At 36.7% G+C, this 14,871-nt stretch overlaps 1 protein-coding gene across 1 annotated transcript in view; it reads left to right on the top strand.

Annotated features, from left to right (window-relative positions):
• LOC131495869 (ankyrin repeat domain-containing protein 26-like) overlaps positions 1-8,040 on the top strand; it is a 168,276-nt gene extending 160,236 nt beyond the window's left edge. The window contains exons 22-24 of the mRNA XM_058701043.1: positions 301-529; positions 6,718-6,763; positions 7,669-8,040. Coding sequence (XP_058557026.1) covers positions 301-529; positions 6,718-6,763; positions 7,669-7,679 — 286 coding nt within the window. The 3' untranslated portion in view covers positions 7,680-8,040. The remainder of the gene's footprint in view (positions 1-300; positions 530-6,717; positions 6,764-7,668) is intronic.
• Positions 8,041-14,871: the final 6,831 nt, after the last annotated feature.

Here is a 14,871-nt window from a genome sequence, read left to right as displayed (position 1 = left end):
CAGCCACTCCAGAAGACAGCAAGTATTATTTGTTAAGCCATGTACATCACTGATAACCACTTCTCTCCCTTCCCTAATTTGAATTGTTAGTAAGGAATCCCCCTGGAAACAGAAGTATTTCTTTAGAACAATTTTAAAAGTATAATTTTAGATAGTAGGTGTGCTCCGTCACACGTTCGGTGTTAAAACACTATTCAATGGCAAATGCTATTTACTATTATGGAAACTTAAAAAAATGTATGTCATTTAGGAATGATTTAGGGAAAAAGAAAATGTATTCGTGTTTTTTACTCTTCACAGGACTAATGAGAGACTGTCAGAGAGCAATACAAAACTTCTTGTGGAGAGACAGCAGCACCAAACTTTACTCAGGACCCTTACTATGAGCCCAGGCCTGGAACCACCTTATTGTGGACATTTTGAAAATAATTTAGTGCTCAATGGAAACCTTACTCCAAGAGGAAACTTAGTGATTCCTACCTTAAACCCACGGCCGTCATATGACGACAGGGAGACTTCCTTGTGGAAGGTTAGTTATATTATCTGTTTTAGTTTGGGTTTCAGATATCAGATATAGTTGTTGCTTTTAATTTGGCGAAATTCTGAGTTGTTTAAGTAACTAGCCCATACGAAGTAAAAGTCAGCATTATATGTGCTAAGAAAGAACTGAGGTAAATTATATATATATATATATATATAGTATAATATATAATATTATATTTATATAATATTAATATAATTTTAATATAATAAAACATAATATGTATAATATATTATAATATAATATATTATATATAATATTTAATATAATCTTAATATATAATATTAATTATATAATTATATAATATTAATATAATATTAATATATATATATATATATATTAGTCCCTTGATCTCTCATTTCTAAGAGATACTTATTTTTATTTTATTTTAGCAAGAGAATGAATGAATGCATGAAGGGGAGGGGCAAAAGGAGAGGGAGAAAGAGAATCCCAAGCAGGTTTCATGCTCAGCACAGAGCCGAATGTGGGGCTCGGTCTCAAAACCATGAGATCATGACCTAAGTCAAAATCAAGATTTGGACACTAAAAACAACTGAGCCACCCAGGTGTGCCACAAGAGACACCTAGCATTAACTGTATTCAGTAAATATAACTAAACTTACCCATGTTAAATTTCTTGAAAAGCTTTCATTTAAACTTGATTTTAGAAAGTAAATGTTATTGCCTGCTAACCACAGGTACACTTAGATGCTTGGACTTATTTTCAGTTGGCAGTGGTTCACTAACATTTGAAAGTTTTGCTATAATCCAGTTTGTCCAACCCTGTATGTCAGTGAATGATCGTCCTCCAAACACTTAACGACATATGAATGTTTACTATTTAAAAGAATCCATGGGGGTGCCTGGGTGGCTCAGTCAGTTCAGTGTCTAACTCTTGATCTCAGCTCAGGTTTTGGTCTCAGGGTCATGAGTCCAAGTCCTGCATTGGGCTCTACGCTAAGCATGGAGGCTACTCTAAAAAAAAAAAAAAAAAAGAATCCATGGTAAGTCCTTTTCATGAATTAAATCAACTTGTAACACTAAAAAGGTAAATTTCTCTTTTAAGTTAAAAGTGTTGCTACTTTCTTACACGAAAATACATCTTTAATTGCTTTCTTATGTATGGCACTCTTTTTTCTTTTTCCTTTTTTTTTGACTTATACCACCTTTGTTTCTATTTTTATAAACTATCTTGATGAGTGATTGTAGACCATTTTATAAATAGCTAAATCAAGCAAATATTTGAATTTTTAAAATGAAGCTTTTATTTCTTCAAATGAGTTCTTTGCCCCTTTGTCTTTTCTTTTTCTGGAACCCCTTGAAAGCAAGTATTATTACACTGGATGTTGTCCCACAGGTCCCTTAACCTAGCCTCATTTTTAAAATTCTTTTTTCTTTTTTGTTTTTCGGCTTCGATGATTTCTGAATGTTGTCCCACAGGTCCCTTAACCTAGCCTCATTTTTATAATTCTTTTTTCTTTTTGTTTTTCGGCTTGGATGATTTCTACTACCCTGTCTTGCAAATTGTTGATCTGTTCTTCTGCACCTTCTTATCTGCTGTTGATTCCCTCTAGTGTATTTGTCATTTCTGTTATTGTATCCTTCAGCTCTGATTGGTTCTTTTTTATATTTTCTATCTCTTTCTGATGTTATCACTGGATCCATTCATTCTTCTCCCAAGTTCACTGAGCATCTTCATGACCGTTACCTTGAACTCTTATGAGGTACATTACTTATCTCTGTTTCACTTAGTTTTTTTTTCTTAGGTTTTTTCATGTTCTTTCATTTGGAATGTACTCCTCTGTGTCCTCGGTTTGTCTGACTTTCTATGTTTGTTCCTAAAATGGTTCCTTTCAACTTTTTCTCTCTTTCGAGTGGGCGTTGCTTTTGAACAATGTACGTTAGTTATGAAGTCAAGGAAGAAGAGAATGTTTCTGTAAGTGTTGTCTAGTCATTTTTCTCGGTGGAGCTGTGACAGGTGACACTGGGTAGGCGGCAAGTAACCCTGCTCTTCTCTTTCTAAATTCAGAACACAGGAGACAGGGAGATGGAGATAAACTTAGTAGCTTTATTACTAATACACACTAACAAATTGGAGGATATGATTTAGGTTATGTTAGCCACTTTGGGCTTCCTCCCAAATTGGGCACTTCCCCACACATTTGTAAATTGAGGAAACAAATGCTTGACCCCCACCCCAGGGGCCGGGTGCTTACCACAGAGCTGAGAGAAGACCCAAATTCATGTTACTGTGGGCAGGCACATCTTTTCAAAGAGGAGATTCAGAAACACATAAGCACTGCTTAGCTCCTTCTCCCAAATTCACCCGTTAGGTAAGTCTCCCTTCCCGTCGGGAGGGAGAGAGAGATAAGTCCACACGTGAGAAGTGAAGGTTCACCTATAAATTCCGACTGGATTTAAATTATAAATAAAGTGAATTGTGTCTTTTGTACATACCAACGAATGATGAGAGGTTAGGCAGAAGCATGCTAGAAGGGAAAGAGAAATCTGTGTTGGGTTTCAAATTTTGCTATAAATAACCACACCATGGGTTCACTCATTTGTTGATTGATTTTGATAAATCAAATTTTCTTTGGAAGGAATAAATAATCCTTTCAGGAAGAATTTACTCAGTTTCAGCTTGCTTGCTTCACCTAAAGATTTTCTCTTTAAAGTTCTCTGTCCTGTGGTTTAAAAAAGTTGTGCTTGTGGTGCCTGGGTGGCTCAGTCGGTTAAGCGGCCGACTTCGGCTCAGGTCATGATCTTGGGGTCCGTGAGTTTGAGCCCCGCATCGGGCTCGGTGCTGACAGCTCAGAGCCTGGACCCTGGTTCAGATTCTCTGTCTCCCTCTCTCTGACCCTCCCCCATTCATGCTCTGTCTCTCTCTGTCTCAAAAATAAATAAACGTTAAAAAAAATTAAAAAAAATTAAAAAGTTGTGCTTAAAAATTGACAGCTACTAAAAGGAGTTAACATAATTTCTGTTCCTTTATTTTCACTCATGACTTTAAAATTTGTAATTTAGTTAGAGAGCTACTATTGTGTGCTTCATACCTAAGCATTACTGAGCCACATGGCAACGTTTTATGCATTCATTTTCTCTGAGTTATACTTAAAATACACATATTTTTCCTGACTATGAGGAAGTAACTGGCATAGAACTCTAGGCTTGGTAAGACCACAAGTGTAGTCCTGGTCTGCATCTAGTTGGATTCATGACCTCAGGCAAAGTGCATTCTCTCTGAGCCCTTTTTGTCTATTATGCAAAATTCGGGACTTTGACTAAATTGGTGACTTTTATACCTTCAAAATAATTTTTTTCAAAGAATAGAATGTATTTTTTTTGCATTAAACTGTATTGTGTAAAACAGAGAGAAGTAGAGCTGTCTAACTAAAGGAGAGATGGAGACTACGGCTGTGACTTCCTTGCCCCTCAATCCTGCAGTGTCCCCAACCGAACCTTAGATTTCTATGGGCCATATTTGAATGCTAACAGTTAATGAGAAAATCCTTCTAATTAAAAATCCTTTAAAAATGTTCTTTGAATTAAAATTTGCTGATATATAGTCATTCTGTGTGTAATTTTCTCACACTCTTATATTTCTGATCAATGGAAAGGTATACATAAAAGTACACATGTGTTCTTATTCATGGACTTGAAAGCTATTTTCACCACCGAAACACAGTTTTTACCTAGATATAAAGATAAAGGTCACAGAGGTAAATATTTAGGAAAAGAGCTTTTGGGGAAAAGATGCAACATTACCTTGGTAGCTCCTTAAGTCATGTCATATAAAAAACGTGGTTTATATTTTATATCGTATTTATTAATGTAATATAAAATTGTTTGAATAAAGCCTTCCCCCATCATCTGGTATTGAGTTATTAATTTTATAAGTCTGGTATAGTAATGTTGTCCCATTCATTTTATAAGGCCTGAATATAATGCTATTGTCAGAAAAGTGTTATGGTTCCTCAAAAACTTAAAAATAGATATTCATTAATTCCACTGCTGCGTATTTACCCAAAGAAAATGAAAACACTAATTTGAAAAGTTGTATGCATCCCTATGTTTATGGAAATATTGTTTGCGATAACCAAAATAGGGAAGCAACCTAAGTGTCCATGGAGAGATGAATGGATAAAGACAATGTGTAATGTGTATACAATGAAATATAGCTCAGCTATCACAAAGAATGAGATCTTGCCATTTGTGACAACATTGATAGACATAGAGGGTATTATGCTGGGTGAAATAAATCAGAGAAAGACAAATAAATACCATCTGATTTCACTTACATGTGGAATATAAAAAAAACAAAACAAGTGAACAAACAGAATCATAACTACAGAGGACAAATTGGTGGTTGCTAGAGGGGAGGTGGGTAGAGAGGTATGGGCAAAATAGATGAAGGGGAGTAAGAGGTACAAATTCCCAGTTATAAAGTAAATAAGTCACAGGAATGAAGAATACAGCATATGGAATATCGTCAATAATACTGTATTAATGTTGTATGGTGACAGAGGGTAACTACACATATGGTAGCAAGCATAGCATAGTGTATACAATTGTCCAATCTGAATTTGTATACTGAAAAACTAGTGTAACATTGTTATGTCAACTATACTTCAATTAAAAAAAGGTATTAGGGAAAACAGTCTCTGAAAATATTGGGAAACATGTCAGCCAAAACATTTGTCCTCACACCCGAATTTGTAGACATTTGAATCCTTATCACCGCATTGTTGATTATGTCCTGTACACTATTTTGGAGCCCGTTTGGGGCATTCAGGGAGAGGCTACCTTGTCTAAGAAAGATCTAAATAAGACCATTCTCGACAGGAACAGTTGTAATATACAGTTGACCCTTGACCAGCATGGTTTTGCACTGTGCGGGTCTACTTTACTTACACATGGATTATTTTTGGATACTGTACAGTACTGTAAGTGTATTTCCTTTTCCTTCCATTTTTCTCAATGTCATTTTTTGCCCTAGCTTATTCTACTGTACAAAACATGTATGAATCGACTGTTTATGTTACCGGTAAGGCTTCCGGTCAACAGTAGGCTATTAGTAATAAGTTTTGGGGGGATGAAAAATTATATACAGGTTTTTGACTGTACCGCACCCCTGTGTTATTCATGGGTCCCCTGTAGTTGGAAATATTCGTACACATTTCATAAGTGGATAACCATAACTTTAATAAGTCAAGTGTTTCAAAACTTGGTCCTAATTTGGAGAAAGGAAACAAAGTTACAATTGAAAATTGTATACTGTTTTCCTTATCTCTAATGGAGAAAGTTATAAATCAGAAGCTAAATTTGGAAACTGTTGTAACCCTCTATTTTTCCTTTCTTCAAAGAGATTTTCTGAAATCTTTGTGTGCATATGAAAGGAAATAAGTGTTTTAGTCATAATACAGATACCAAAACGTTTTTACTCAATTTTTGCCAGTAGAATTTCCACATGACAGTAAGACAGTCCCACTTTCTTCATTTTATATGTATTTAAGAGTCAGTCCTGAAAAATTAACAGCAAAAAGCATTCCTTCAAATTTTGTTTTTCTACAAGTGAAAAAATGGAAAGCCCATTTTAAGGAACAATTCATTAAGGTAAAAAACTGATTAAACTTTCATAAATGGCAGTTTTTCTAATCATTTCCAAGTAATAATTCAGTATACAATATGATTCTTATTTAAACTTTTTTGTACCAGTAATATCCAACATCACTTTTCAGAGATTATACATATTCAATAGATCAATATTAATTGTGCTTTTTATCAGACTCACTTAAATAGCATTATATATATATATATATATATATATATATATATATATATAATGTACACATTATATATATTAATATAATACACATAATATATTATATATATAACATACACATTATATACGTATACACACACACACACACACACGTATATATGTATACATATGTGTGTGCGTGTATGTATGTATCTGTTCTCCGTTATCTAAAACTAAAATAAAATAGGTAGGAATTTATTTTATTCATGTGATAGTTTTTCTGTTTAAGCAATCCCTAACTTTGGTTTAATCTCTACAAGTATTATTTCAAGACCACATGTCCTAAGCTATATATAATTCCTACCATGTCTTTTGCTTACCTTGCACATTCTAAATAATATTTGCCTTATTTCAGACGCAGCGGGAGTTGGAGAAAAGAATAACCAGAGCACTAGAAGAAGGTATGTTGCCAAAATGTATGAAGTTAGATATCATTGATTTCTGAAATAAAATATAAATAGTAAATGGCATCCCTTTCCATTGTTTGGATAATAGATACTACATTCACATTTTTTTGTACATAGCTAATAAAAAATGTAAAAGCATGAGCATAATGAAGAACACACTTCTTCCTCATTTAGTCCTCATGTGTCATAGCTCTTTTAAAATCTCCCACAAGTCTAGGGGCAAGCAGGTGGCTCAGTCGGTTGGGCGACTGATTTCAGCTCAGGTGGGTTCAGGCCCCACAGAGGGCTCTGTGCTGAAAGCTCGGAGCCTGGAGCCTGCTTCAGATTCTGTGTCTCCCTCTCTCTGTGCCCCTGCCCGCTTGTGGTTTGTCTCTCTCTCAAAAATAAATAAACGTTAAAGAAGTTTTTTCAATCTCCGTAAGTCTATATATCTGTTATTATTTCTGGCGATAATCTTCCTTCACTGGTGCCATCCCTATGGAACTGTCAACCTGCACAAGTCTCAGAAAAGGTTGCTTTATCAAATTGTTGTTTCTGCTAGTGATAGAAGACCCAAAAATCCAAAGTCGTCTTAGTAATGCTTGGTTAAGTAATTAGAGGTCATATAGCTGTCATTGACAGTTAACGGGTTTCAATCTTCACTCATTGATTTTGTCATTGCTCTTGCCCTTGGGTAAAACTTCAAATTCCTTAGCATGGAATGAAAACCCCCAAATCAGTTTGCTTCTTGCCAGATGATTCAGCCTTGTCTCTCACTGTTTGCCCTACTCTGCTGCTTTGCTCTAGCACCTTGTCAAACTAAACTACTCATAATTAATTGCACAAGTGTTCTTCCTCACTTCTAGCTCTTTGTATGTGCTTCTTCCCTCTACCTAGCATACTTTTTCCTTATCCTTCAGGTATCAGCTGACATATCACCTTCACCAAAGAGCAGACAATATTGACACAAAACTGGGATGTCCCTTCCGTATGTTCCAGTAGTGCTATGTTTCATACCTGTCACTTATATCTGTATACTTGGCTCTGTTTGGAAATGCCTGTTTGATTTTTCGGTTTATAGTTTATGATTGTTCAGGGTGGACTGTGTCCTCATCTTGTACTTTCATCTTGTAATGAAAAAAACAGAAACTCTGACATTTATCCACAATAGCAATTAATTCAGTGTGCAACCCTGAGCAAAATATATTTAATACTAATCTTGGGTTTCATATTGCAGTTGTACATAGGTATTTTTCATTTTTCTTAACACTCATAAAGGCCCCAACTTTTTTTTTTCTATTTTCTTTCCTTTCCTTTCCTTTCCTTTTCTTTTCTTTTCTTTTCTTTTAATCACTTGTAGTGAAAAGTATTTTGGAGAAAGAAGATAATTCTTTCTTTTCCTTTTCAGCTGCTACCAAACTTGAATGAGGATCCTGTAGAAATCCTTTAGTATCTACTGATGATTCAATTCTAAATCAAGATCCAGTATGGAAAGCGTCACGAGAATATGTACAGATTTTGAACAAAAATTATACAATTTGAAAAATAAATAGAAAAAATTTACTGGATGCTTACAAAACATTTTCATTGCTTCGCAATTGAACACACTATACAGCAAAGTCTTGATTAAAGGAAAATGTTTTTGTTTCATATGTGTGTAATGAAAATCTTTATAATATTTTAAACTATGTTTCTTGGCATCTCATTAACTTTTAAGCACATTTTGTACATGGAAACCAGCACTAGAGTGTTTTACATACATCAGACTGCTCCACTACCAGCGGTTTGAACAGCACCCAAACAACCAAGTTGTCATTAATACTTCAGTAGTGTTCATGGATGGCTTTTTGTATTTTCCAATTTTTATGACTATATGTGGGCCTAAAGATTTAGACATTATGTTGATATATTCCTGCTATGCCTATTGCCAATGTTTGTACATATCACAATTTTTTTATACTACCATAAAACCTATCTATAATTTTAATTGTAAACACTGATTCGTAGCTCTTTCCACATGGAGAAATAAGATTTGCCTAAGGCTTTTCAACTTTTCTATTTATTTATTTATTTATTCATTCATTTATTTTTGATTTGCTTTTTGGAAACAAAGTTAGAGACAAGAAAAATTAGAGAAAACAAAACAAAAAAACCTCCCCCCCCCGCCCCAGAGCCATTTGCAAGTAAACTTCTAATGGGATGCCTGATTCCTGTAGCATTTAAATCCTACAAGTCAGTACATTCCACATAACTACCATACAACCTTCACAATCAGAACATTAACTCTAATACACTCGACTCTTAAACAACGGGGTTAAGGGCTCTGACCACGCCCCCCCACAGTCAAAAAGCCATGAACAACTTTTGACCCCCAAAGACTTAACCACTACTACTACCAGTAATCTTTTGTATATTATCGTATCATACTATATTCTTAAAGTAAGCTACAGAAAATAATACCATGAAGAAAATTATAAAAGAAATTACATTTCCAGTACTGAAAAAAAAAAATCTGTGTGTAGTCAGTGCACCCATTAAAACTCTTTTGTTCAAGGGTTCAGTATAATTCTATCATTTATTCCTCATAATTCTTTTTAAGTTTGGTCACTTATCTGTAGTATACGTTATACCAAGGAAGGTCCTGTTTAGAGCCATGTATTGAATTGTGTGTCTTGGTCTCTTTCACTCCAGAACAGTTCCTTTGTCTTTCCTCGACTTTCATGACTTTTAACCTTTTGACGGGTAAATTCCAGTAATGTGGAATGTCTTTCAATGTGGATTTTTCTTAGGCTTCCTTATGGTAAAATTCAGACCATACATGTTTAGCAAGAGTATCACTACAACCTACTCTTTGCATCCTATCATGTGACCTACAATTTTGATTTGTCCCCATACTGGTGATGTTAATGTTGGCCACCGGAGGTAGTATCTGCCAGGTTTCTCGCCTGGAATGTTAACTTTCCACTTTCCAATTATTTAGTATTTTATGGGGAAGTACTTTGAGACATGTAAATATCTCCTTTCTCAGACACCCTGTGCCAGGCCACCTCTTCTGCAGATGACTTGCCCCCCTGCAGGTTCTGAAAACCCCCACTGGGCTATTCTTCCCCTGTGCAGATGCCTCCCTACCCTGTTCAGTCTGTGATACTTCATTATTCTATACCATTCACTTTTCAGGGATGCTCTCACTTGAGCTCCAACACTGTGCAGGGTGACTGTCCTACACATAATGCCTTCCCCATTCTAAGCTCTAACACCTCACTCTGGACCCGCACAACTCCATGCCTCTGTTTCTAGGACTGGGAACTAAAATGTTGGGGATGAGAAAGAAGAAAGGAAGAAGGGCTCCACGGGTCTTTTATAATCAACTTGGCAAGCTCTCCAAAGCCGGTTCTCATTGGAATTGCATCGAATCGGCCAACAGTTTGTAAGGAAAGACATTTCTTATACTGATTTTTCCAAACAACTAGTCTTTTAATTATCTAAGCTTATTCCCCACAATATATTGTTTCTTACTCGAGTGTTTTTTCTGCAGATTCTTTTGGATTTGGTACATGCAGTGACATATAATCTATAAATAGTGGCATTTTTGTTTCCAATTCCTAGAGCTTTCATTTTTTTTCTTTCCTACTACAAGAATGACGTTGAGTAAACGTGAGGATAGTGAGTGTTCATGTCTTCTTGAAATTGCAACATGTAAAAGTAGTTTTCTATAACTATGTAGATAGTGGGGTTTTTAAAAGTGTGCGTCTTTTATTAGTCTCTTAGTTTGCTCTTGCCGTTTACAACAGATCACCATCCACACAGTGTCTTAAAGCCACACGCATTTATCTCACATTTTTATGGGCCAGAAGCTAAGCAATGGCTTAGCTGGGTCCTTTGTTCAGGTTCTCACAAGGCTGTACTCAAAGTGTCTGCTAGACTGCGCTTCCCCATTTGGGTGCTTCAACGGGGAAGAATCTGCTTCCAAGCCCATTGAGTTTGTTTATAAGAGAATTTCCTTGTGACCGTATGACTGGACTCATTTCCACAGCTCTTTGCCAGTTGGAGGCTAGTTGGAGGCTTAGGTCCTAAGCGTTCCCAGACACTTGTCTTAGTCTTTTTGGGCTGCTCTAACAAAATACCATAGGCTTATGGAAAAAAAAAAAAAGTTTTATTTTTCACAGTTCTGGAGGCTGGGAAGTCCAAAATGAAGGCACTGGCAGATTCAGTGTACAGCGACGGCCTGCTTTCTGGTTCATGGACGCTGGTCTTCCTGCTTGGCACAGGGCCAAGGGAGCTCTCACAGCCCTCCTTTATAAGGGCACTAATCCCATTCATGAGGGCTCCACCTTCGTGACTTCATCATTTCCCAAATCCCCCACTTCTAAATACTATCACGTTGAACATTAAGAGTTAACACATGAATTTGGGTGAGTGGGGACACAAATATTCAGCCTAGAGCAAGGCTGTTCCTTGTTCTTGGCCACGCAGACTTCCTCAATACGGCCGCTTAGTTTAGGAGGCCAGCAAGGAGAATGTCACTTCAGCGAAGGCTCAGTCCTCCTTGAAGGGTGTTCACGTGATTAGATCAGGGTTGCCTAGCATAATCCTCCTTTGGATTAACTCTGAATTAACTGAATTAATTATGTCTGCAATTTTCCTTTACATGTGCCATATTCTAATAGCTAGAGTCAAGTCACAGATCTTAAGCGAAAAGATTTATAAAGAAAAGGTGACAACACTAAAGGGCAGATATTATGGGGTCACTTAGGGTCTTTCTGCTACAAGTATATTAAGGAAGTTCCCTTATAATACTAGTTTTCTAAGTTCTGTCATGAATGAATATTGAATGTTAAAAGATGTTTATTTCACATCTATTGAGATAATTTTTTTAACTGTTTATTTTTGAGAGAGACCAAGCAAGCCAGCAGGGGAGGGGCAGAGAGAGAGGGAGACAGGATCTGAAGCAAGCTCTGCGCTGACAGTGGCGAGCCCAATGTGAACCCCACGTGGGGCTTAAACTCACATACTGTGAGATCATGACCTGAGCCTAAGTTGGATGCTTAACCGACTGAGCTACCCAGGTACCCTGAGATAAGTTTTTAAAATATTTGTGAATGGGGGGAGGGGCCAAGATGGCGGAACAACATGGAAGTTTTGTGTGTGTGTCTCCCATCCATGAAATACAGCCAGGCCAACACGAAACCATCCTACACACCTAGAACACTGATCGGAGGACTAACACAACAATCTGCACAACCTGAACCACAGAATTCAGCAGGAATTTACCCCAAAAGAAAGAGCATGAAGAAACCACAGCCAGGGATTTAACCAACACAGGTACAAGCAAGATGTCTGAACCAGAATTTAGAATCACGATAATAAGAATATTAGCTGGGGTCGAAAATAGATTAGAATCCCTTTCTGCAGAGATAAAAGAAGTAAAAAATAGCCAGAATGAAATTGAAAATAATATAACTGAGCTGCAATCCGGATGGATGCAGTGGCAGCAAGGATGGACAAGGCAGAACAGAGAATCCGTGATATACAGGACAAACTTATAGAGAATAACGAAGCAGAAAAAAAAAGAGGGAGATGAAGGCAAAAGAGCATGATGTAAGCAGTAGAGAAACCAGTGACTCATTAAAAAGGAACAACATCAGAATCATAGGGGTCCCAGAAGCGGAAGAGAGAGAAATAGGGTTATTAAGGTTATGTGAGCAAATGATAGCGGAAAACATTTACAAAACCTGGGGAAAGACACAGACATCAAAATCCAGGAAGCACAGAGGACCCCCATTAGATTCAACAAAAACCGACCAACAAGGCATATCATAATCAAATTCACAAAATACCCAGGCAAGGAGAGAATCATGAAAGCAGCAAGGAAAAAAAAAAAAGTTCCCTAACCTAAAAGGGAAGACAGATCAGGTTTGCAGCAGACCTATCCACAGAAACTTGGCAGGCAAGAAAGCAGTGGCAGGATATATTCAGTGTGCTGAATCAGAAAAATATGCAGGGGCGCCTGGGTGGCTCAGTCGGTTAGGCGTCCAATTTTGGCTCTGGTCATGATCTCGCAGTTTGTGAGTTCGAGCCCCCTGTCGGGCTCTGTGCTGACAGGTCAGAGCCTGGAGCCTGCTTCGGATTCTCTGTCTCCCTCTCTCTCTGCCCCTCCTCTGCTCATGCTCTCTCTCTCTCTCTCTCTCTGTCAAAAATAAATAAACATTAAACAAATAAAAAAAATAAATGCAGCCAAGAATTCTTTATCCAGCAAGGCTGTCACTCAAAATAGAGAGAAAAAGTTTCCCAGACAAACAAAAATTAAAGGAATTTGTGACCACTAAACCAGCCTTGCAAGAAATTTTAAGGGGGACTTTCTGAGGGAGGAAAAGATGAAAATATATATATACATACATACATACATACATATACATATATGTATATATGTATACATATATATATATATATATATACTAAAAGCAACAAAGATTAGAAAGGAGCAGAGAACTCCACCAGAAACTCCAAGTGTACAAGCGTCATAATGGCAATAAATTCATATCTTTCAGTACTCACTCTAAATGTCAGTGGCCTCAATGCTCCAATCAAAAGGCATAGGGTAACAGAATGGATAAGAAAACAAGGTCCATCTATATGCTGTTTACAGGAGACTCAGTTTAGACCTAAAGACACCTTCAGATTGAAAATAAGGGGATGGAGAACCATCTATCATGCTAATGGTCAACAAAAGAAAGCTAGAGTAGCCATACTTATATCAGAAAATCTAGAGTTTAAAATAAAGACTGTATCAAGAGATGCAGAAGGGCATTATGTCATAATCAAGGTGTCTATCCACCAAGAAGACCTAACAATTGTAAACATTTATGCGCCAAATGTGACAGCACCTTAATATGTAAATCCATTAATCACGAACATAAAGAAACTCATCGATAGTAATACCATAATAGTAGGAGACTTCAACACCCCACTCACAGCAATGGACAGATCATCTAATCAAAAAAAAAAAAAATCAACAAGGGAACAATGGCTTTGAATGACACACTGGACCAGATGGACTTAACAGATATATTCAGAACATTTCATCCTAAACCAGCAGAATATACGTTCTTCTCCAGTGCACATGGAACGTTCTCCAGAATAGACCATATACTGGGACATAAATCAGCCCTAAGTAAGTACAAAAAGATTGAGATCATACCGTGCATATTTTCAGACCACAACACTATGAAACTCGAAATCAACCACAAGAAAATATTGGGAAAGGTAACACATACTTGGAGACTGAAGAACATCCTACTAAAAAATGAATGGGCCAACCAAGGAGTTAAAGAGGAAATTGAAAAGTACATGGAAGTCAATGAAAGGGATAACACCACAACCCAAAACCTCTGGGATGCAGCAAAGGTGGTTATAAGAGGAAAATATATAGCAATCCAGGCCTTCCTAAAGAAGGAAGAAAGATCTCAGATACACAACCTAACCTTACGCCTTAAGGAGCTGGAAAAAGAACAGCAAATAAAACCCCAAACCAGCAGAAGACAGGAAATAATAAAGATTACAGCAGAAATTAATGCTATCGAAACAAACAAACAAACCCACAAAAATACCAGTAGAACAGATCAATCAAGCCAGAATCTGGTGCCTTGAAAGAATTAACAAAATTGATAAACCACTAGCCAGTCTGGTCAAAAAAGAAAAAAGGAAAGGACCGAAATAAATAAAATCAAGAATGAAAGAGGAGAGATCACAACCAACACAGCAGAAATAAAAACAATAATAAGATAATAGTACGAGCAATTATATGCCAATAAAATGGGTAACCTGGAAGAAATGGACAAATTCCTAGAAACATATACACTACCAACACTGAAACAGGAAGAAATAGAAAATTTGAACAGACCCATAACCAGTAAGGACATCGAATTAGTAATCAAAAATCTGCCAAAAAACAAGAGTCCAGGGCCAGATGGCTTTCCAGGGGGGAATTCTACCAAACATTTAAGGAAGAGTTAGCACCTATTCTCTTGAAACTGTTCCAAAACATAGAAATGGAAGGAAAACTTGCAAACTCTGTCTATGAAGCCAGCACTACCTTGATTCCAAAACCAGTCAGAGACCCCCAC

The sequence above is a fragment of the Neofelis nebulosa genome, chromosome 15, assembly GCF_028018385.1.
Source record: "Neofelis nebulosa isolate mNeoNeb1 chromosome 15, mNeoNeb1.pri, whole genome shotgun sequence".
Taxonomy (NCBI): Eukaryota; Metazoa; Chordata; class Mammalia; order Carnivora; family Felidae; genus Neofelis; species Neofelis nebulosa.
This window is presented reverse-complemented; position numbering and strand designations above follow the sequence as displayed.